We start from the raw sequence: 25,465 nt of genomic DNA, 5'->3' as shown, positions 1-25,465 counted from the left end.
TATGAAGACATAGATGCTCCCATGCAGGAAATACCCAAATCGATGATATCATGGATCTATTGAAGAATAGAAGGAAGTTCCTTTTGATATTTTTGTCTATTTCTTTCATACACATATGACTTTATCTCACTTATCCGTTAGCATTTTTATTGGTAGCACATTGAATCTATGAATTAATTTGGGAAATACCATCAATTTGGCTCAAAAGATTCTTACCATCCAAGTATAAAAGAGATAAATCCTTATCTATTTGGTCAGTACTTTAATTTCTGTTGTTTAAAATATGCAGTTTGAAAGGTCTCTCTGTGGTTTGAAAGGTTATTTGTGTATGTTTGTAAGTTAATGGCCAAGTATTGTCTCCATTTTGTCTTTATTATAAATGCTATCCATTTGAGGATAATTCTGATGCATTGGTATTTCAACATATTTGCTAATAGTTATTTTTTTTGCCAGTATCCATTAATAATATTGCCCTGTAAATTGCTTTTTCAGCCATACCTTTTACAAGCTTGGAGATCAAAACAATATTTGTCTCATGGAAAGAATTAAATAGAATATCATCTTTCTTTATACTAGAATATTCCATAGAAAATGCTTAAAATATGTGAAAAAATTCATTCATGAATCCAGATGTTTCTAGAGCATTTAGGGAAGAAAGAAGGGAGGCAAAAAGGTAATGCCCTGCCTAATTTCTCCTTCTAAGTGAGAACTGGTATATTTAAATTATCCATGTCCACTTTGATAAGTTTCGTGTTTGGGGATTTTCATAGATATTCATCGATTTCTTGTAAGTTCTCAAATTTAATGACGTAAAGTTTTGTTATTTTTCCTAAGTACCTTAGCCTTCATCATGATCTCTTCTTTTTTATTTCCAGTTTTGGTTCTGTTTCTTTCTCTAATCTTTTGGCTGTTTGTTCATTGTTTACCAATTTTACTGGTTTAAAACAAGCATGATTTAATTAATAATTTATAAGTTATAATTGCAATTGTTCTTTTATTTTTTATCTGATTAATCCTTACCTTGATAATGATAATTTCTCTTTTCCTGTTTTCCTCTGTTGTATTTTTCTTGTTCCTTTTCTAAGTTCTTTTTAAATGTAGACTGAACCCACTGATTTTGTTTTTCTCTTTTATTAATTTAGTTACCTAGCACTATGAATTTGCCTCTAAAAACCACTTTAGCTGCATTCCATAGATTCCAATGTGAAAATAGCTAATAGTGGCTAACATTTATATAGCACTTACTATGTGCCAGGCTCTGTGCTACATGCTTTACTATTACTATCTCATTTGACCCTCACAACAACCCTGGGAGATGGGTGCTATAATTATTTCCATTTACAGATAAGGAAACTGAGGCAAACAGTTATTAAGTGACTTGCCCAGGTTACACAGCTAAGTAAGTGTCTGAGGCTAGAATTGAATTCATATTTTCCTGACTCCAGGCCCAATACTCTATCCACTGCACCACCTAGCTGCATATAGTATCTATGCTGTAATTATCTTTCATAAAACCTTTGGTTGGTGTTATGATATCTTTATTCTTCTAGACATATTTTTGTTTGTGTTATTATAAACTTCTAGTTTTACTGAATATAGTTTTTAAATGTAGCATATAAGATTTCTACTTTCAAATTTCAAATGGCTTCCCTATGAATAAGAATTGAGTAATTACACACATTACATGTTCAATTAGGAAAAAAAATGTATGTTCCTTGTTTAAGCAACAAGGTAGAATTGTAGATAGAGTGTTGGATTTGGGAGGCCTGAGCTTGAATACTGCCTCAGACACTTAGAAATCTTTCTGAAACTCTCTTCATCTACAAAATGAGGATAATAATAGTACTGACTTCCCAGGGTCTTTGTGAAGATCAAATGAGATAAATATGTAAAGTATGTTACAAACCTTAAAGCACTATGTATACATATGTGTTATTATTATTGTCTATTAAACACACTTTGTTCATTGGTGTTCAAGATCATGACTTCTTTTTTATCTTTGATGTTTATTTTCTCATCTTAGAATATTGAAAGTTCTTATTATTCTTCATTATCAATTATTTTTCTTCTGCAAAGACCATGAGCTTTTCCTTTATAAGTTTGACTGCTGCATAATTTGTCATATGCATATTTTAAATTGATAGGCTTTCATTTTGAATGATGCCTTTACGCATATTATAATGGCCCTGTTTATTTCTCTTAATGCTTTCAGGAATTAATTCAGCTTTGTCAGAAATTATCAATGCCACCCTCAATGTTCTTGAGATAGATGCAGCATGATGCCTTTTGATTCAATCTTTCCATTTATGTCTCTGTAGATCTTTCTAGACTAAGTGTTTCCTGTAGGAAATACACTGTCCAATTCTATTTTTTAATTCATTGTCACCCTTTTCCTTTTCATTGTGTAGTTTGATCGGTTTATAGTTTCCATTATGATGATTATATTTGACTTTTGCCATTCTTTGTTAATTTTTTTTCATTTATCTTAAGGTAATATAAACTGTATTATTTTACCATTTCCATTATTAAACCAAACTTAACAAAAGAACACAGCTATATTTATGTTTCTTGCTATCAATTGTATAAATTTCTAAATCCAGATCTTATTCCCACTTTCCCACCCCAGATAAATTTAGGACTTTTCTTGGGGATTGGTGTCAATCTTTCCCCTATTCACTTTCTTTGGTTTTATTTATCTGGAATCCCTTCTGTTACCTTAAGTAGTTTAAGTAATACAATATTATAATGGCTTTTACATTCATATCATTCAAAAGAGCTGTGATTTCTTCACTGTGGTTAAATTCTAAAATACACGGATCCCATCACTTCTTCATCTTAATATGTTATTTTATGAGTTGTTGTGACTGACATTTTCATTGCATTATGGGCAAGTTTTTTGGTAATGAGTTTTTCCGAACTTAGCTGGGCTAGTCCATAGCTGGACAACCTTTCCAAAACAGTTAGACTTATTGAGTTTTCAGTCTACTTAGAGAGATATTCAGAATCTAAGGGCACCTGCACAAGAATATAAGGCACATATTAGGACTTTAACGGAGGACAAAAGATACCAAGTAGCTAATCTCAGTTTTAGTAGCAGTAGTAGTAGTAATCCATTTGTGTCACATTTCACAGTATGCAAAGCACTTCCAATGTTATTCCTTCACGAGAGCTTTGAGAGATAGGTATTATCATTGCATCCATTTTATAGACTTGAAAACTCAGGCTGAAACTAAGTGACTTGCCCACGTTCACACAGCTAGCTAATAATTATCTGGGGCAGCACTTGAATTCAGATTTTCTTGACCCTCAATCCAGCATGCTTATGCTCTATGCCATCTAGATGCTTTGGTTATGCTAAATGCTTATTGCTTCAATTCTGGAAGCTCTTGCTCTCTTTGGAGATTTTTTTTTCCTCTGAATTCTTTGAACTCTTTGGATTCTTAAATTTTCACCTCTTCCTTTCAAATAACACACGTAAATCTGCTGGAAAAACTTATTCTGAGGTCATTGAAATATGCCACATTTACAGTAGAAAGACCTCTTATTTTGATATCAGAAGATGAAGGTTTGAGTCCTGCCTCTAATATTAAATGACTTCAGCCAATTCTCTTAACCTTCCTTGTCTTGTGTTTCCTCAATTGTAAACTGAGGGAGCCGACCTCTGATGTCCCTTCCAATTCTGATCATTCCTGATTTTTGTATAAAACACTGACAAGAAGTACGGTATCTTCTACTGGAGAAAGCCCTAGGACTAGAGTCAGGGAATCCAGGCTTAGCTCTGTGACCGTGAGCAAATCTCTTATTCTCTGTACTTCCTCACACATAAAATGGAAGTAATAATCATTGCGCTACCTCATCATTCTGTAGGTGCTTTCTATTACCAATGTCACTGTGTTTCTGGAACATTTCTCTGAAATATAATAATCATATTTTTGTCTTCTGTGGCATTTTCCTAAAACCCAGTCATTCTGAGGTCACTTCTTTTTGATCCATCCCTTTCAGCTGCCTTGTTTCCAAATATCTTCCCAGTTAGGGCACCATGTGTATGCAGCAGAAGTAACATGGTTAGCAAAGGATTAGACACTGAGGGCTATAAATAAATCACAGATCTTTCAGCACCCAATGAGCATCCTCAGGCAAATCACTTTTCTCAGCTGTTGTATCCACCAAGGCAGGTGGGGTAACTATTGTCACAATGTGGTTATAGAATCTCTTCCCCTAAAAAGGTGTTGTTTTAGGCACTCTCCAAATTCTGATTTTAGGCAAAGTAAATAATGACTAGGCTTAGATTCATGTGACTGTTCTGGGCAGCATACTGGCAAGAGGATCTGTGGGCTGCCTTTCTTTATTCCTTTAAAAAAAAAAAGGCAATAAATACTCATCATCAAGATTCTGCAGCCACAAGCCCATGGCCTTGTGGAGTGTATTAGGAAACAGATATTTAGACCGAGCCCAGTAGAGTGCTATGTTTACATCAGTATTAAAGCATTGAGTAAGGTAACGCTGTGGGTTCATAGTAATGCTTGCTAATCCTTGGTACTTAAAATGCCTGTTAATTTTAATAAAACCTAATTATTATTTCACCAGCTCCCTCATGGGCTTCTTGTGAAGGGACAGAGAAATGATAGCTGTAAAGCACCTTCTATCTGTAAAGCTGTACATAAAGGTGAAGTGTTGTTAATATTATTCAATCAGGGGAACCAATGCACAGAGGACAAATGGAAGTCATCTATCGTCACACCAACAGGAGACTATCTGTGGTCACTGATGGCAGTTGTAGCTGGCCAATCAGATGTTCCCTTTACTTGACAGTCCATCTTCTACCTCTGTGCCTTTGGGGACGTGGCTGTCCCCACCCCCACCCCATGTCCAGAATATACTCCTTCCTCATTTCCACCCTTCTTACTAGAAAGCATAGGTCAGGTGCCTCTTCCTATGTGAGGGCCTTCCTGCCTTCTCCATATACATACACTGCAGTTGCTAGCATGCTCTACCTCTTGTAACTGCACCCTATTACTTTCTAAATACCTTGTGTCTACTTAGCTTTATTGTATCTTCACCCTAATCTCTATGAACAGTAGTTTCTTGCAGGCAGGGAATATGGTATTTTGTCTTTTCTTTGTACCTTTACTTCTATGAACATAGCAGGTAATTAATAAATGTTTGTTGAATTTAATTAAATGATCTAATTTCCAATCCTACCTATATGTAACTCTCTCTCTCTCTCTCTCTCTCTCTCTATATATATATATATATATATATATATATAAACATATAAAAATAACATATAATATATGAGTTTAATTATATATGAATGTGTCATTTAATTTAATTAATTAATGTGTGCATATAATTTAATTATAATTACATATTACTTATATAATTATAATTAAATTATTATTATATTATAGAATTATTTACACATAATTCTATAATATATAATGTAAAATACAACATGCGTGATTATGTCTACATTAATTTATACGATCCTATACAATTTAATTATGTGTAGGGGTATGTGCGTGTGTATATACACACATACACACATATCTCAAGATCATCTGTCAAGTTCATAAGAAATCACTGAGACTTGGGTTTAAGAGCATGACAAATGCTTCCTTTTCCCCAAGGTTCACTGTCCTCACTATAAGATCTAGGCCTAAGCTACTCACCTTTCCCCTCTAGATCGGAGAAAAAAGAAGAAAATGAGAATGCTCTCCTCTCCAGCGCACTTTGGGGAAGAAGACAGCAATTAGTCTCTCTCTGTATCTGTACTTCAGCAATCTCCTCAACCTCATGACATTTGCAGGCAGTCTTGTTTCACAATACTCAGGAACCTAGATTCTCTCCATTAACCCAAGTGACCATTCTAAACAATAAGAGTCCAGGATGACTACTTTGCTGCTAACTACAGCAGAACGCCATTGATGCAGCATCATTGAGGATAGGTCAGTTCACATAAAGGAGTTTTCCAGATAACTAGTGCTTATCCTTTTAAATACTACTTTTTAAATTGAGCCATGTTAGATAGAAATCTTTCTAAAAATGTATCTCATACTTCCTTGACTTGTTCAGAATTCTGAACAAAATCTAATGTGATGACTGTATCATTATTATGAACATCAGTTCATAATAATTGTTGGGAATGCCAACCAATGTACAGAGGTATTAGCCCTATGCAAAAATAACCCTGGATCACTGCTTTTTTTTTATTATTTCTATTTTCTTGGAGTCTTGTTCCCTGCTGGCTTATCAGCTTTCACTTCTTGCAGTCAGTGACTCTGCCTAATGTGCTTCCTTCACTTCCATCTTAATTTCTAACTTAGTGCTTTGTGTAAGCTATGGGCAGGGAAAACAGATAAGCCATCCTATTAGAATTGTTGGTAAACTAAGGGGCAACTGGCATTAAGTGAGACCTAAAGGACTCTTCTTTGAGTTAAAATATGTGGGGTTTATTGTATAGATTTTAAGATATCTACTTTGGCTGCTCAGAGATTTTTCTTTGCTTCCTATGTGGTTTTATATAGTATTCTGAGGAGCTGAGATTGATGGGTAAGGAAACTCTCAGTGAATGAGGGGTGTTGTTATCTATCCAAGTCAGACACCACACACACACACACACACACACACACACACACATACACACACACACACCGCATAATTAGGAAGATGAGTAAAGAATAACAAGAGAAAAAAGAGAGAAGTATCCTCCCAGTTTGGTTGGACATAACTTCTCTACTCAGTCCTTAATTAAGAAATCTTCCATGAGAACCCTCTAGCTTCATTGGGTCATCAGACAGCAGAATCTTCTTGGTGTAATTCACAGAGGGCTGGTAGCAACCCCCTATGCTTTGTGCCTCTGTAGAAAAGATGAAAGCCTGATTCAAGGAAGGACCTGACTTAGTGCTGAGCCACCTAAGCTGTGAATCCCAAGTCTCTGAGGTTTCTGTATTCATCCCAGAGCCTGTGATGAGCCGAACCTTCAGGCCCCAGCTGGCTGCAGGCAAAGAATAAGGCCTGTCATTCTTGACTCCTATTCATGTGGCTTCCCAGGCATGGAATCTTGCTCCTCTCTCTCCCTCTCTGTCTCTCTCTCTCTCTCTCTCTCTCTGTGTGTGTGTCTCTCTCTCTCTCTCTCTCTCTCTCTCTCTCTCTTCTCTCTCCTCTCTCTCTCCCTCCCTCCCTCCCTCTCCTCCTCCCTCCCTCCTCCCTCCCTCCCTCTCCTCCCTCCCTCCCTCCTCCCTCTCCCTCCTCCCTCCCTCCCTCTCCCTCTCTCTCTCTCCTCTCTCTCTCTCTCTCTCTCTCTCTCTCTCTCTCTCCTCTCTCCCTCTCCCTCTCCCTCTCCCTCTCTGTCTCTCTCTCTCTCTCTCTCTCTCTCTCTCTCTCTCTTCTCTCTCTCCCACATGCCAACATCAGGTTAGAGGGTATTATCAAAGAAAGAATTTTCTCAGTTGGGTGACCATCAGTGATGACTCTGAAAGGTCTTTTGAAGAGGGGGAGTGGGTGAGGAGAACAGCATCTCTCCAGATTTATCAGGACATTTGGAGAGGAGGATAGGAATCCATCTGAGAAGAAAGGAGCTAAACTAAGGAAGTTATAGGAGAGAATGGCTGGTAATGAAGGAATGAGGAATCAAAAGCATAAGCTTACTACTGGTAAGTCCTGGATATAAGAAGAGGCTTAAAGAAATGAGGTTAGACAAACAAAGCAAAACAGAGCTCCAGTGAGACAAGGGCAGTACTGAGATCACAGATTTAGAACTGAAAGGGACCCCAAGATAACCTTATCCAACCACTGCATTTTACCAAATGAAGCCCACAGCAGTTAAACCACTTAGCTAAGATCACACAGCTAGTAAGGGACAATGCTGGTCTTCAAACTCAGGTCATCAGATCTCAGATTCAGTGTACATTCTACCAGCTCATGTGTCCAGTGGCCGGTAGGTACATTGCCAACAAATTACATACAAAAGTCCCCTTTATCAGCCAGCTTTGTTCTCAGGATGCCATAGAAACAGGGTTTCGAAAGGACTTGGAATTATACAGCCAAACTGATTAGAACATTTAAGAAATAAACTCACACATATAAGCTGGATTTCACAAGGATTGTAGCCAGAAATCTAAAGCAAAATCCCTTTATGGGGTCAGGGTAACTGGAAGAGAAAAAAGTAAAAGAAAGGAGAATAAGTGTGCTCCCTATGGTAGGTGAAGGGAAGGGAACTGTTCCAATGCAGGTCTACATTCCAAACCAGCATACCACTTCTTCAGCCTACCCAGGCCTGCTGTGGACACTGGTGACTTAACCACTGTGGTCTCATTCAGGCCACAGACATCTCTAGAGATTTGAACTTAATTTCTCCGCTCTTTTAAGCAGAGGAAAAATGAGGAAATTACCCCAATCTCTGTTGGCTTTTCCCCTAATTCCTCACTAAGCATAGCTTCTGTATCAGTGTCCCAGGTCAGCAGGGTGACAAAACTGTTGGACAAGTTGACTTGAGTGAATGAGTGATTCATTGTTCTTCAGTGGGCTCAATTCATCTTCTGATCTCAGAGCAGTAGGGAGAGAAATGTTAGCTTCTGAGTTAAATGAATTCAGAAAACCTGCCCACCTTCCCTAATACTATGGACCAGCAATTCCCCACATGCCTCCCATAAACCTTTACTCTACTGGCCAAAGGGCTTCATCGCTGCCTACAATGAAGGAAACCAAGGGGAAATTGGCTAGACCTCCAGATCCAGCACACCTTAAGAAAGAAAGGGACCCAAATCTTATTATAGATATGTCTCCTTCCATGTGGGTCCACATTCTCATGTGTTTTCCCATGTTCCAGAAATGAATGAAATTGAAAATGAGGCATATTAACCTTGTAGTTGGGTAACACATGCCCCAGTGGTTCCCTGATTCTTCTACTGAGGGTCTGTTGGGAACAATATTTATTAAATCTTCACCAATAGCTCCTTTGGAGTACTTTCTACAGAACAGAACTCTGATCAATTGCCACTTTCTAGAAAAGGTCCCCAGTTGCTAGTCTCCATGCCACCCCACCCCCAGGAAATTACTCATATTTCCTTTGTATATATTTTGTTTACTTGTATAGGTATATTTCATTTCTCCCAAAAGAATGTAAGCTCCTTGAGGGCAGGGCTTATTTTGTTGTTGTTGTTGTTTTTATCTCTGTCCCCACAGACTAGCAAAGAGCCTGGCATATAGTTGGTGCATAGTAAATACTTGTTGAAACAATGGATGAATGAAGTAGATATTCCATTAATGCTGGTCTTGCGGTTTTCCTCCCTTTTAGACATCTCAGTGAGTTTGCTGTCTCTAGTTGTCACAGCCTGTGGGTTGGCCCTCTTCAGTGTATCTCTATTTGTGTCCTGGAAGCTCTGCTGGATCCCCTGGAGAGAACGAGGCCTGTTCTCGGGAAGCAAAGACAACCAGGAGCCCCTGAATTACACAGAAACCGAGACCAATGACCCAGAGTACAGTGAGGACTACCAGGAGCAGCCCTCGCTGTATCCCGATGCCGCCATGAAGATCAGCCACACATCTCCCGACATCCCCTTAGCTTCTCAAGCAGAAAACAAGGAGAATTGTGTACATGGGGCCCGCATGCAACGGCAAGTGACAGAGCCCACCCCATCTGCCCGGTCAGTAGTGCTGTCTGTCTGTCTGTCTGTCTGTCTACCAGAGGGGGCCACAGGGATCCTCCAGTGGGATGGGCGTGGGATTTCGGAAAGAGTGATCCACAGGAATGGGAGAGGTAGGGATACAGTGGAAAGAGCATTCAGTCTGTAGTCAGAGGGGCTGTTTATCCTGAGAAATGTTTTCCTTAGAAATAATAATATTCAGAATCAAAATCTTCACTTTTGTCCATTTCTTTTTTTTCAGTCAACACTTCCTTTAAATAGATTTCCCTAGAGCTGCTGAAATCATGTGCAGTGTCTTCTTATCTTCATCTTTTCTTCTAATTGGATATTTATAGTTGACCTTTGTTTTCTCTGCTTGGCGAGATGATTGCACACAGACAGATAATTCTGAAAGGACCTTATAGCTGTGACTAGTCATTCCTTGTCTCAAGACATAGCAAACTTATTTCAATGGTGTTCTATGCTCTCTACATCCAGTCTTCTGACTTTTCTCGAAGAACATGTTTGTGATGTTCAAGTGTGAAATATCTAGAGCTTTTGATTTCTTTCATTCTTTGATCCCTCACCTTATTTCCCAATGTTATTTTCACTATATTGTCCTGTGCCCCAGTTTGTAGTGAACTAATTAAATGACAAGGCACATGTTGACTTTGGTGAAGACTTGTCAAGGTCTTAGAATCTTTGTTCATCTTCAACAATGTATTGTTGGTATATAAGATGTGATTATCATCATGGATATACATATTACACTGCAAGGATGCACGGTCAAGGGGGTTTTGAAGAACTGTGTCTGTATGTGGGTCATGAGGACTACCACTGTGCTAACAGACATACACAAGGTGACCGAATGTTTTATTGACCTTGACTATTGAAAGAAGTCAGCTCTAGCTCCAGAAATACTACATTTCTCACCTGTGATTCACATGTTACCCAGAAGCTTTTGGCTCCCAAGAATTCTCAACAAAGATTTCAAAGATTGTCTAAGCAGTAACTTTCTAACTTGACCATTTTTACTAAAACCTTGGCATTTTAGCTACAAGACAGCATATGAATGGAATGCAGTCTGCCTGTTACCTCGAATATCTAGAAGAGGTGTGACAAGCATAAGTTAACACCTACGTAATTATGCCTTTGTTGTGCAGCTGAGACAAACTGTTAGTGATCAGCAGGAAGAACGGTTTGAAAAAAAAAGTCAACATTTTATTATTTTTAAAATATATAATTAAAAGTCTCAGAAATGGATCAAACATTTTCCCTGCTTTATAAATACAAGCCATTCCCCCTTACTGTCTTTAGATTTTTTTTTTAAACGTGATTAAAGAATAGAGAAAATCTTATCCTATTTGAAAGGTGCCAAAATTACTCCTATGGTTGTGCGTAGCTTACAGTCTCAGAAGGCAGAATCCCCAGCTCCTCCTTGCAGACCAGATGTGTCAATCTTGGCAACAAAAGGACATAATTCAACAAACCTAGGCCTCTACAAACCTGACCTTTTACAGCCTGGGCCTCACCTCACAACAAACCTTTCCAAATGCATTGTGTTCTAGCCAAATTGAATACTTTGGTGTTTTTCATGTATACATTGCATTTTCTCATTTCGGTGACATGTTTTATACCTTTACCTATATGTGAAAAACCTTGATCTCTACCCCAATCTTATTCTTCACCATTTAAAATCCTATTCATCCTTCAAAACCCAGCTTAAGCGCTGACTCTTCCAGGAAGGCTTCCCTCATTCCCTCAACTTAGAAATGCTCTTTTCTTTCTCAGACAGACATCACATAGTACCTGTTACCTCTCATATATTCTTATATTGTCTTCAATACAATAGCTGTTGTAGCACTATTGCATATGTATTAGATATTAGCTTTTATTACTGTGTGTGTTGCATTTCCTCCACTAAGTTATAAGGTAAAAATAATAATAACTAAGATTTATATGGTGCTTAAGTTTTACAAAACACTTTACAAACAATACCTCATTTTATCCTAATGAAAAATCTAGGAATTAGGTGCTATAATTAGCCTCCCTTGACAGATGAGGAAATTAAGATAGACAATACTTAAGTGACTTGCCCAGAGTCACACAACTAGGAAGGGTCTAAGGATGAATTTGGACCTAGGTCTTTCTGACTGGGTTAGAAAGTTCCCTATTGTCTATGAGGTCATGGGCTATGTTTGAATTATCTTTGCATTTTCCCCTACTGGAGTATTTTACATCAAATAGATATTTAATATATGGCTGTTCATCATTGAATACGCTAAAAATTTTCATAGCTCCAACCTCAACATTTAAATACTTCTCTAATCTCATGGATGTGGGTGCTCCTTCCACTGGTACACATTGCAATGCCTTCATGCCTTCTCATCCTACATGATTCTTATCCAAGACTATGAATAAATTCTCCAAAGAGGATTCACCCACCATACTGGAAGACTTCTCCTGGTTCTTTTATTTTTGAAAACAGTTTTATTGATATGTTTTATTTTTCCATTGCATAGACTTATTGATTGCCCCTACTTCGTGAGATGCCTTGTAACAAAGTAAAACAGTTAAGTAAAGTTAATCATACAACAATCTCATCTGCAAGTGCATAAAACATTTCACATCTCTTACCCTACCACCCCCACCCCTCTGTTTTTAAAAGTTAACAAAAATCTATTTTCTCTTCCTTTCAATCCCACTCTATTGAAGAAAAAAAGAAAGAAAAATAAGTTTCTTGTAACAAATATGCATAGTCAGGCAAAACAAATTACCTCAATGGCTGTATACAAACTATATAGTGTGTGTATTTACATTTATATGATATGGGTGTGTATGCATGGCACACATACACACACACACACACACACACACACACACATACACACACAATGGGCTGTCTATCCAAATGCTTATGGTAATATTGGTATTATACTCTTCACATTCATTTACCCCAATCATCCCCCACCCCATGCCTATGAATTTCTAGGCCAGTTTCTTTGGAATAGTAGTAGTTTCATTGAGGAAGCCCAATGGTGATCTGAAGCTTGATGGAATCGACCTACTATCATCTATAAGACCATAGATATTGATCTATGTATTTATATATCTGTGCATGAACAGGAATATTTATGAAACCTATCATTAACTAGGGGATCCATTTTCCTTTGGGACTTTATGTAAAACATCTTCTATGACCCCAGCAGACCTCTTTTTTAATTTTTTTAAACATATCTTCCTATTTAATACTGCCTTTGATATTCAGTAGATAGTTGATCAAAGTTATTTCATAGGGTCATAGAATGAAATCTGGAAAAGTCTTAAAGCCATTTAACTTAGTCCAAACCTCTCATTTTACAGATGATGAAACTGAGGCCCAGAGAAGTTAAGTAATTTATCCAAAGTAGCAGGTGACAGAGCCAGGATTCAAACTCAGGTTCTCGTAACTCCAAGTTCCTTCCATGATCCTATCTGTCACAGAATAGTCCATAATCTTAAACAGATCCATGAGAGATATCTTGTTTGAGGAAATGTCCTCCTAAGGCTATTTTGTTCTACTGGTTCAAATATATTTCATATTAATTATTTCATTTAATAAACAAAATTATATAATTAATAAATAATTTTAATTTTGTTTAATAAACAAAATTATGTAATTAATAAATAATTTTTAAATAAGCTTTTTGTTCTGCTGGTTCAAATATATTTTATATAATTAACAAACAATAAACACAGCAGGATCTTATTACACTCATTATTCCTCTCAATTAATTGCATGACCCAAAAATGTGGTATTCTGTATCAAATTATGTGAGAAAACCCACATGTCCTTTACTCATATTGTCATTTTGGATACTCTTGAGCATAGATCATTCTTCATAATGATTTTATGGAGAAGAAAATGTAGGCATATGGGTCAGTGGCTGCTGATATTTTTCAATGTCTTGTTGTTGTTATTATTATTACTGGTGGCAGTATTGTTTTTGAAGTACCTGCTGTGATCTTTTGTCCTTTGAGACTTTCTCCCTCTTTGGAATATCTTGAAAAATCAATTCTCAGGTAGCTTCAAAACTGTCACTTGCAGCAGACATTTTCTCTGTTTGCATTTTGTCAGGTCAGACTTCCCTCCGTTCTTAAATACCATTCATTACCAGTTCCTCAGATACTGTATCAGCTCCTGAGGTGATGGAATTAAAATGTGGAAGTGCCACTATTATTGCCAGTGACAATAGATCACTATAGAAATGTCAACAGATGTATTCCTTTTTTATCTACTTATTGCACTTCTTTATGGTTAGTGTGTGTGTGTGTGAAAGAAACAGAGACACACAGAGAGGCTAACATCATTAAAATAGCTACCATTTCAGTGTAAATGAGTATCCACATCCACTTCCCTGAATTTGGATTTATCTCTGTACTAGCATTATTTTCTTTAAAAAAAAAATTAATTAATTCACTTATTTATTTTTAGTTTTTGACATTCACTTTTGTAAGACTTTGAGTTCTAAATATTCCCCCTCCCCAAGACAGAATGTAATATGATATAGGCTATACATGATCTGTACTAGTATTCTTAACTAAGCTTTTCATAATATGAAAACCAGTGTCCTTATCACTGACAGTAAATGTTATAAGATGTCATAGAATCTTATCTGAGAACTACGTATTCTGTCTTTATTCCTCTTTGTATGGAACACTGGTGTACTTCGCACTTAGTAACAATTTGTAACAAAGCATAATTTCCCTTGATTTTCCCTCTTTTTTATTCTATGTATAATGGTTAGAAGGTGCTTGGAATCAGACCCCCTTGACTTACAGAGGAAGCTTTGTGGGTCAACTGGCCTCTCGCTGCCATCACTTATAACAAGAGAGCTTTTTATTGACTTGTATCCTAAACTTTGAGCTATGTAGGTTTTCCCCAATGACATCAAGATTTCATGCCATGTTCTCTGTAGATTCATTTTTCCCTCCTCTTCTTTAAATTATTTTCTGAGATGAAACTGCTTGCAATGTTTCATCATCAGCCTCTATAATGTTTTACAAATGAGATCACATTCTAAAACAGTTTTATCCTTGACCACGACATCTCTGTGCCTGACAAAGAGGTGGAGGCTTTGCAAGTGTGGTAGTTTCTGAACCCTATCTTCTTCTTGTGACAACTGCACATCAGCTCAGTTTTTCTAAGAAATTATGATAGAGTCAGCATGTTGGCTTTTGTTCATTCCCTCCCCCTTTACTTAGTTGGCAGTAGCCTGAACAAGTTCAGTTGGCTCTGCTGTAATCACACATGTGTTTGTCTTCTCAATTTTTTCTCCTTTCTTTTGTTATTGATTTCTATTATTGATTTTTGTTATTTGATTTTGTTTCATTTGACTTGATTTGTTATTGTGGTTTTTTTTGTTTTTTGGAGGTTTTTTTAGGCAATTGGGGTTAAGTGACTTGCCTAGGGTCACACAGCTAGTAAATGTCAAGTGTTTTGGTCTGAGGCCGGATTTGAACTCAGGTACTCCTGACTTAAGGGCCAGTGCTCTATCCACTGCACCACCTAGCTGCCTCTGTTATTGATTTTTTACCTTTGCTCTAACTGGTCAATGATACGACTATTCAAAGTCAGTTGATTCTGAAATGATGCAGAAAGAAATAAAAATTATTTTCCTTTCTATTAAGATATGGTCAGTTTCATATTTGGTGATGCTCTTCTACGCTTGCCACATTCAACATTATACAACAAGAATTCAAGATGCAGAGGCTTGAGGGCTCTGAATATCCTATGTACCTCTGGCTTCCTTCACTTCTTATTCCAGATGTGTTTTCCAAAATAGTTTTCTTCATTCTATCCACATCTACTTTCATATGGACATTACTGAGTATGAGGGTATATTTTGCCCTAGCTTTGCGTGACTTTTGAAGTTTTTCATATGTAATGGGGCTTTGTTTTGTGCATGTGCAAATCACCTAAAGTGGAGGCACCATGTAGCAGATGCCAAGGACCTGTTTCTGGAAAAAGACATTCTGTGTTCCCTTTCTGCATAGGTGGGATGCCCTCTTTCCATGGTCTGCAGCTAGAACATGCTGCATTCTAAAAACTGCCACACTCTCTCACTCTCTTTCTGGTGTCATGGCAGGTTAGGGATGGGGTGTAGGGTGAGGAGTTGGAGATCCTGTTCACCCTAAGCATGGGCATCATGACCTCAGGTAGCTGAGGAGGCTAAGTTCCCCTCCTCTCCTTTAGACTCTTGGTCCTTAAGAAACAGTCTGGGGGTCATGTTTGCTTTTGTTTGTCATTTTCTTTTTTTGAGACCAGACAATAGAGTCTCTGGCAGACTGGATCCATGGCAACCATGGATGCAGGATTCTAGGCAGACCAGCATGGAAACCCTGAAAAGCCAAAGTGCCTGGGACTCCTCTGCCTGTTCCTAAAACTGAAAAAGGCAAACAAAACAGACCAAACTCCAAGCCTGCTTCACAGAGCTTAAAAGGAGATTCCACCACCTACCCAACTTAATTAATGGTGCCTGTGCTGTGGGTAAACTGGGCCTTCAAGCCCTTGCAAGCCACCAGAAAGAGTGAGACTGTCCCAGTCTGGTAGCTTAAAGATGCAGCCTGTTCTGGCTGCTTTGCCAATGGAAAGAGGTAGTGGCTTCTCCCAGAAGCAGGTCTCTGTCATATCCTACTTTGGAGCCTCCATGTTAGCTAATTTGGGCATGTGAAAAGCAAGCCCTGTTGCATTTAGAATTCCAATATTTTATCTTCTGTGATAAATTTCACATGAACTTCAGTTATTTTTCTAGTGGTCTGTTTCATTATACTCATTTTTATAGTTATAAGGTGACTTTTTTTAGCAACCTATACAAGGCTCAGAACTAAAAAAAAAAAATTTTAAAAAGGCATTTTGTTTTCCCTGAGGGAATATGAGAATAAAGCCTTTTTGCTGCCAAAGTCTCACTTATAACTTCTTGGTAAGAGAGGACAACCATGAGATATGAAGCAGCCTGGACTGTAAATTGCAGGAAAATATCAAAATCAGAACAACAAGCTAAGAAGCCAAAGAATAGACTTCATTAGCAAATATTTAATTTGTAAATATCATTAAACATCCTGTCTACCTAAATCCCTCCATGTATTCCAATAGCTCACCTTCCTGGCTAATGTCCTTTCTGTTTATCTCGAAAAGGAAATGAAAGCTCTTAGGCTGAGTTTCTGAGGCACTGACCTGAAGCAGGTCAGGAACAATTCACTTTCTCAACCATGGTACATAGAGCATATTTCCTATGATTCAGTATGAGCAGATGTCTTCCATTCAGGCAGGTAGAATGAGCCCTAGGCTGATCTTAGCAGCTATGCAGTATACTGTGACATGGACCTAGCCAGAAGTCAGGGACTTGAGTGCTAATCCTCACTGTGGGTGGAAGCATATTACATAAACCTCCTTTTCAGTTTCTCTAGAAATATTAATTTCCAATCCTAAATAAATATTTCTAAAAAACATTTCCAAGTTTGTTCCCTTAGGAAAATGGGATAGTAAGAGTAGATCCTTGTCTTATTTTTTTTATTTGTTTTTTGGGGCAGTGTTATTGGGTTTTTTTGAAGTAATCAGGATTAAGTGACTTGCCCATGCTCCTGAGGCCAGACTTGAACTCAGGTCCTCCTGACTCCAAGGCTACCACATCCAGTGCACTACTTAGCTGCCCCTTCCCCTTGTCTTAAGATCATTGCCTTACTCACCTCTCGAAGTGACTAGGCTATTGACTTATCTAAAAGCACCTTCCTCCTTCCCCATTCCCAGAAGGCATTTGGTGGGATTCATTCTTTTTCATTAAGAAAAGACTGAGAGATTGTTAAGGAGACCCTAGTAATCTCTGAAGGGAGTGGTCAAGGAAGGAAATGAATGATTGCTATTATTCTGGAATATTAACACTAAACTGTATTTTAAAATTTTCCTTGTTCAAGATTCTTAAAAAATGTTACCTCAAATTACCTTGGGATAGAGATATGTCTGAAGTATTGGAGAAAGATGACATGGAGAATAGGATTGCCATTATGGATCTCTCTCTCTCTCTCTCTCTCTCTCTCTCTCTCTCTCTCTCTCTCTCTCTCTTTCACAGAAATACATACATATTAGAATTATAGTACATAAAATTGTTTCTGGCAGACTTGTGCCTAAAATGCAGAGCATAAAATTAGTATTTTTTTCCTTTTACTTGCTCTGTGACTTAATACATTTCATTGTCCCTCTCTGAGTCACCTGTGCAATTCAATTAAACAAGAAGCGATAATATGAGGGTGAGGGTATTGAACCATTCTCTACAAGATCTAGTTCATATATTTTGCCACAGTTCCAAATTAGAAATAAATTTTTCCACTGAATTAGGATTAGAGGCACAAGAAATTAGGGATTTTTAGGGGTGTTAACTCTTTAAAAGCTCTAATATAATGGTATGCTGTTGCTTCCACCCTCCCCCACTCCCCATGTCCTAGAAATAGCTTTCTCATATCACAGAATATATTTGTCCTTGGTAGGTTTAGGTCAAGAAAATCCAGCTGCTCCCAGCTCTTGGCAACACCTAGATGTTTGTTTGCAAAGAGACTTTCCCTAACCAGGTCATAATTTCCTTCTCTCTTGCTTTTCACTTAAGGCATAATTCAATCCGAAGGCAACTCAACCTCTCAAACCCAGACTTCAATGTCCAGCAGCTTCAGAAGCAGGAACAGCTGACAGGGATTGGACGCATTAAACCTGAGTTATATAAGCAGAGGTCGGTGGACACTGATGATGGGAGAAAGAGCAACAGCAAAGCCTGTGGGAAACTGAACTTCATTGTGAAATATGACTGTGACTTAGAGCAGCTGATCGTGAAGATCCATAAAGCTGTCAACCTGCCAGCAAAAGACTTTTCTGGGACGTCAGACCCTTATGTTAAGATTTACTTGCTCCCGGATCGAAAAACTAAACACCAGACTAAAGTCCACAGAAAGACACTAAACCCAGTCTTTGATGAGGTTTTTTTATTCCCAGTTCCCTACAATGACCTTGCCATGAGGAAGCTTCACTTCTCTGTCTATGACTTTGACCGGTTCTCCCGCCATGATTTAATTGGCCAAGTGGTTGTGGATCATTTCTTAGATTTGGCAGACTTCCCTCAAGAGTGTATCCTTTGGAAGGATATCGAATATGTCACCAATGTGAGTTCAAAATTTCTTCACTTGGGGGTTGGGGGAAGGACTTCTTGGTAATTGCAGAAACTGGATTGTTGTCTGTGCAAAAGCCACCGTTGGTCACATGCAACAGTCTTTTTCTCCCATGATGTGTCTCTTAGGTCAAGTGTTCTACAGTGTTCTGTAAAAGTTTAAGCTATCGCTATCTACCACCTAGCAATTGTTTTTATTTTGTTTTATTTTGTTTTGTTTTTTATGGGAGGGGCTGTGGAGATACAAAACAAGTATGTGTCAGAGGTGGGCCTAGAACCCAAGTGTTCCTTTCTCAGAGTCTAATTCATGGCTATTTCATCTTCCACATAGAAGTTGCTTAATAAATGTTTGTTGAATCATCAGGAGGAGGGGAGTGAGAAACTGGACTGATGACAGAGTTCTAGACACCCAAACGTGGTCACGTTTGATTCAATAAGCATTTACTAAGCAACTATTATATGTCAAGCATCTGTATTAGTGCATAAAGTTTTTACAATGAAAGATCCTTAGACAGATGAAATCACAAGTACAAGCTCCCTTCCCAAAAAAGGGGACAGGTGCTGTGGTACTTACTTGTGATAGAAAGACAAAAATGAAGCAGTTCCTCCTACCCTCAAGGATGTTGAGTTCTACATGGACATTATTTCTGAATATTCCTTTGATTTTTCCTGACGTGGGAACTTGAAATCTATTCAATAAATGAGTTATTAGCAGTTATCGGGGATGTAGGGATAATATCTAAGATAACCTGTCTTCCTTTGTCTGATCTATACTACCTACTACCTTTGCAGGTAGAGAGTAGGCTTTTGCTTTCCTCCTCCCCTCGTTCTATAGCTGTCATTTTTGCTAAACGGCTACTGGCACTCTATTATCTATGGGAAACCCTTGCATGGGCTGTCTGTTCCAGGAGCATGAAATCCCCAAGGCTGTTCTCATACAGTCAGGTCAGGAGCCATAGTCAGATTTACATCCTTGGGCACATGGGTAGGAGTAGTTAAACCCTTAGAATAATGAAGAGCTGGACCTTAAGAAGCTAAAGCTATAGGAAAAGCAATCTTTATAAAGATATCATTGGTGCTAGGGGAATTTATTTATGAAAAGCAGCTTCAAGATGTGGCTAAGGAAACAGAGAAGAGGTTCCCTATAAATGGGTATGCTTCCAAATACCAAAAGTTTAGAAAGGATTAATCTGGGGCACAGAAGGAGAGGACCTCTAGCATACACTTAAGGCTAGCTAAGATGCAAGGACTGGTAAAGAGCAACCAATAAGATCGCTCCTTCCTTCCTCTCCCCTCTTCTCAAGGGACACCAAGACCATTATGGAAAGGGTGAACACATAATTATAATTCATCATCAAAGAGAAGGGTCAAGTACCAATTAACAGCTATAGAAGATAATAATGACTGACATATATGTGTGTATTTATATCCATTTTATGTATACGTGTGTGTTCTGGTACTCCTTTCTTTCTTACCACTCTTTCTCAGTCTCCTTTACTGGTTCATCTCTACTGTACACACTAACCATAAGTGCTCCCCCCACCCTCTCCCTGACCAAGGCTCTGTCCTGGGTACTTTTTGCTATCCATACTATCTCATTTGGTGATCTCATTAGTTCTCCTGAATTCAATCACCATCTCCCTTCTAGTGATTTCTAGTTCTGTACATCCAATTCTGGTCTCTCTGCTGAGCTACTCCCCTCCAGTTATCTCTATAATCCAGCTACTCAGCAGCCTCTTCATATCCCAGGTTTGGCCAATCTGTCATTTCTCCCACTACATCTCCAATATATACTCCTTTCTCCCCAGTCACACAGCTACCACCCTAGTTTGAATACTTATTACCTCTCACCTGGACTATTATCATAGCCTCCTAATTGATCTCCCTTCCTCAAGTATTTCTCCACTTCAATCCCAATTCCACATAGTTACCAAAAATGTTTTTCCTAAAGCCCAAATTGAAGCATATGACACAGCTAGTATGTGAGGCAGATCTTGACACCCAATTAAATCAATTCCAGTGGTTCCCTCTTAAGGTTTGCAGAATGGTTTACATCCAGTATCTCATCTGTGCCCACAACCAATCCATAAGATAGGCACCATAGCTATAATTTACCCCCTTTTTACTTCAGAGAGGTAAATGAGTTGCCCACAGTTAAAAAAACGTGCAAGTGTCTGAAGTTGAAACCCAAGTCTTTCTGACTTCGATTCCAACGCTCAACCCATTCTGCCATATTGATTCTCAAGTCAATATTGGACAGAGGAGTTCTGAGATGGAATTAAAGTGGGGAGTAGGGTGGGTTAGCCAGAAATTCAGGTCAGTTTAAAGGAACATTTATTAAATAATCAAATAAAGTATAACATGGTCATAATTACCCTCATGGAGTTCACAGTCTAAGAAGGAATATTACACATACACAGATAACTATAGTAGATGATGGCAGCAGTAGCCATGGTGGTGGCAGTGGTGGTAATGGTGGAAGCAGCCATGGTGGTGGCAGTGGTGACAGTGGTGGTGGTGGTGGTGGTGGCGGCGGCAGCAACAGGAGCAGTGACAGTAGTAGTATTAACACATTATGTATTAGAGAGATGCAAGAAAAGGACTGTTTAGAGTCCAAAGTGGAAAAAGAAGGAGGTAGTATTTAAGTTGGGCTTTAAGGGACACTTGGGAATCCAAGAAGCAAAGGTAGAGTTGGGGGAATGAGGAGGGAGAATAATAGTACAAGTACCCAAAATAGCATTGTTTCTGTATATAATTAAGTTAGTCCTCAGATGACTGACATACAGTTTTGTTTTCTGATCTATTCTTGAAACCTTTACACCTTGGTAAGACCAGTCAATCAATCAGTGAATAAAATGCACTTACTAAGGATATGCTACGAGCCAGGTACTGTGCTATGTACTTGATACAAAGTTTAAAATGAGGTAATGCCTTCCTTCAAAAAGATTGCAATCTAATATGAGGATACTATGCATGTAGGGAATGTCTTATCATCACTAGGAAATACCTGAACTTTGATGAGTAGGAGATGAGGTGGAGAATAAGACCATGAACCAGGTGTTATAATTATGGAGAAGGTTGGGAGAGTGACCTGGAGATTAATAAATGATACTAAAAAAGATAAGGAGAAGAAGGTGGTATAATGAGGAGAAGAGACATTCACATGATCTTCAAAGGAGTAAAAACTATTGAGGGATATAGATAAGAGAATGTTCATGAGGTGGCACTGGAGTAAAAAGAGGTATACAGATTCCTGGGACCTAAGAATTGGGGGAAATGGAAATCTCCAATAGGGATGATTACAAGAAATGTGGAGTCTTTGGTAGAAAGCCAAACTTCAGTTAAAACAAAGAGGAGGAAGGAATAATGGCTGAAAAATTGAAAGGCAGATATGTTTAAGAATGTGGCAGGATATCCAAAAGGCACATTAGAAGGTCTAGCAGAATGGGGTATAGAAGTCTATCCTGCCCTACAGGAAAATAGAAGGGGAAGGGGATAAGAGAAGGAGGGGGGGAGAGAGAGAAGAGAGGACAGACTAGGGGAAGGGATATTCAGAATGCATGCCATCTTGGGGTGGAGGGAGGGGTGAGATGGGGTGAAAATTTGGAACTCAAAAACTTGTGGAAGTGAATGTTGAAAACTAAAAATAAATATATTTATATAAAAAAGAAGAAAAGATTTAAAAAACTGTCAAAACTCAAAAAAAATTAAAAAAATTTTTAAAAATTTAAAAAAAAGAATGGTCTAGCAGATAGGGTAAACCAGTTTAGGGGAGCCTGGGAGAGCAAGGCTGATCAGAACAGGGTTGATTGATATGTAGCTTACATCTAAAGTAGCAATAATAGAGTATATCAGGAATTCAATATCATAGGAAGAGGACTGAAATTGTATGTTGAGACTATAGGAAGCAAATGGCTCAGTTGCCAGAACTTAAACCACCGGTGGAAACCTGCAGCCTTGAGGCCACATGTAACCTTCTAGGTTCTTGGGTGCGGCCTTTTGACTGAGTCCAAGTTTTACAGAACAAATCCTTTTATTAAGGGGATTTTTTTTCTCTGAAGTTTAAATTGAGTCAAAGGGCAGCACTTGAGGACCTAGAGGCCACACATGGCCTTGAGGCTGCAGGTTCCCTACCCCTGAAAACAGTAGAAGAACTCAAAGATGGAGCCAACTTCAAGTTCCAAATGGAATATGGAATGCCAATGTTCTAAGCTTTCATGCCTGCCTGGGCCTCACCTGTATTGTACCCTTTGCTGCTTTGATAATGGCTAAGGGCTCCTGTTCCACAAGAGTATATGACACAAAGTTTACATGGTATCTCTGCTGTTTCTGACAATGGTTGTAGGACTTCCCCTAATCCCCCTAGAGAGCAGCTGCCTCATGTTTGAGTTAAGTCTTATCCCTAGTGTTTTTCTGCTCCTATTGATGACAAGTATTCACAAAAATAAAGGAGAAAGTATGAGGTAATTCAGGAATCAATAGTTAGCTTTCTTTGTTTCAGGGGGAAGGAAATAAAAGTGAGAATTGGGAATAGCCAGATGTGCTCTCAGATACAAGTCAAGTCCTACATATAGGTATGCTATATAAAGGCCCAACGGAATATAAAGGAGAAGTGTCTTTTTTTTTTTTAGCCAGATTCTTTCTAGTTTGAAAGCCTTGATTTTTAGCTGCTTATCTCTATTTAAAAGGACAATTTCAGAATCAGACTGACCAGATTTTAGCATTGGAAGGGAGCTAAGAAGTCATCTAGTTCACCTTCATTAAAAATCGCCTCTGGCATTATGCAGAAGTGATTATTCAGGCTGCGAAATAGCAAAAGGCTGACTAGCTCTAGATTCAGTGTACCTGGGTTCAAATCCCACCTCTGACATTGACTGTATGACTTTGGAAAAGTTATTTAGCCTCACTGGGCCTCAGTGACCTCATCTTTGGAAGGGTTGGACTAGACAATCCCTAAAGTTGCTTTAGATCCATGATCTTGTGACCTACAGGAGGAAGCAATCAGTCCCCAAGTCATCTCTTTTCCACTTTGGGAATTGTCATAAAGCCTTTCATTATCTCAAGACTAAAACAAACTAGCTAAATTAATTATCTTTGCTTACTAGCCCCTCTAAGCCATGGATTGCCTCTTTGCTCTCTTTTTCTACATATGGTTGCTGACCTAAAGCAGTTAATAATTCGTTAAAAAGACAAAGTTGATGCATGTAGAACAATTAAGAGGGACAATTAAGTGCCGAACCAGGTGGTGCTGATTACAATTGAACTCCAAGGAGGAGATCTCTTTGGGCAGGAATAGTAAGGATAGACCCCGTGGATAAACTAAGCCTTAAAGAATGGGTAGATTTCAGGGAAGGAAAGGAGTAAGGGAAGGGAATGACATTCCAGGCAAAGGGTACACATTTGTAAAAATCACAGATGATAGGAATTAGCATACTGTTTTTGAGGGACTGAAGAAAGTGGCCTGATTAGAGCAATTAATCAACCAACCAACATTTGTTAAGTACCTACTATGTGCCAGGCACTATGCTAGGCTTCCCCCTGTAGGTCATAGGATCACGGATCTAAATCTGAAAGCAGCTTTAGGGACTGTCTCGTCCAACCATTCCAAAGACAAAAATGAAATAGCCCACATCCTCAAGGAGCTCATATTCTATCACATCAGAAACTAGTGGGGAGTAATAAGAGATGTCTGTCTAATAAACCATACAGAGCACACAGTCCCACTCAGTTTTCATTGTGCTTCTGTTCTCTTTGCCATTTTTGGCATTTCGGAATGATATTTGGACTGGAAATGATAGAACAAATGTGGATAATAAGAAGTTAAAACCTAATGTAAGTAAGGAGTCAATAAGAAGGTATCAAGCTTCCCTTGAGTTCAAGTCACCAAGCCCAAACCAACGGCATCTCAGGCTTCGGAAAGAGATGGTGGGTGTGTTTGCTGAACCACTGCCAGTGACCTTTGGAAGATCATGAAGATTATAGAGGGAGACCAAATAATAATAACAATAACAATATCGAACATTTATATAGAACTTACTATGTGCCAGGCACTATATTCAGTGCTTTACAACTATTATCTGTCTCATTTGATTCTCACAATAACCCCAAGAAGTGCTATTATTATCCCCATTTTACAGATGAGAAAACTGAGGGAAATGGATGTTAGATGACTTGTCTAGGATCATGCAGCTAGAACAGGAGAAGGGGGGTGGGAGGAATCTCCCAATTTTCAAAAGAAAAGAATGGAATCTGCAAATTATAGCCTGGTTAGCTTGGCTTTAATTTCTGGCAAAATTCTAAAGTATCTTATTAAAGAGATAGTACCAAAAAAAAAAAAAAGGAAACAATTCCTTTTCATAAGGAGCTTACATTCCAGCAGAGATGACAAGTGTGTGCATGTGTGCATACACACAGAAATATACATACATATGTGTATATATGCCTATACAGAATAACTATAAAGACAGTCAATACAAAGTAATTAAATACTTGTTTGGAAAAGAGGACAGTAGCAGATGGGGAGATTAGAAAAAGCTTCATGTAGAAGGTGGTGCGTAAATTGTTATCTTGGAGGAAGGGAAGGATTTCATGAGGCAGAAGTGAGGGAGGAATGCATCCTGACTATGGACAATACCCAACGTAAAGGCC

The 25,465-nt window shown here is 38.4% G+C and overlaps 1 protein-coding gene across 1 annotated transcript in view; it reads left to right on the top strand.

The window, feature by feature from the left end:
* SYT9 (synaptotagmin 9) overlaps positions 1-25,465 on the top strand; it is a 212,471-nt gene that overhangs the window by 43,183 nt on the left and 143,823 nt on the right. Inside the window, exons 2-3 of the mRNA XM_021005270.2 lie at positions 9,299-9,647; positions 18,266-18,812. Of these exons, the coding sequence (XP_020860929.1) occupies positions 9,299-9,647; positions 18,266-18,812 (896 nt within the window). The remainder of the gene's footprint in view (positions 1-9,298; positions 9,648-18,265; positions 18,813-25,465) is intronic.

This window comes from Phascolarctos cinereus, unplaced genomic scaffold (genome assembly GCF_003287225.1).
Source record: "Phascolarctos cinereus isolate Bilbo 61053 unplaced genomic scaffold, phaCin_HiC Scaffold_9;HRSCAF=440, whole genome shotgun sequence".
NCBI lineage: Eukaryota > Metazoa > Chordata > Mammalia > Diprotodontia > Phascolarctidae > Phascolarctos > Phascolarctos cinereus.
The sequence above is the reverse complement of the archived record's forward strand: the minus strand, read 5'-3'. Positions and strand labels throughout refer to the sequence as shown.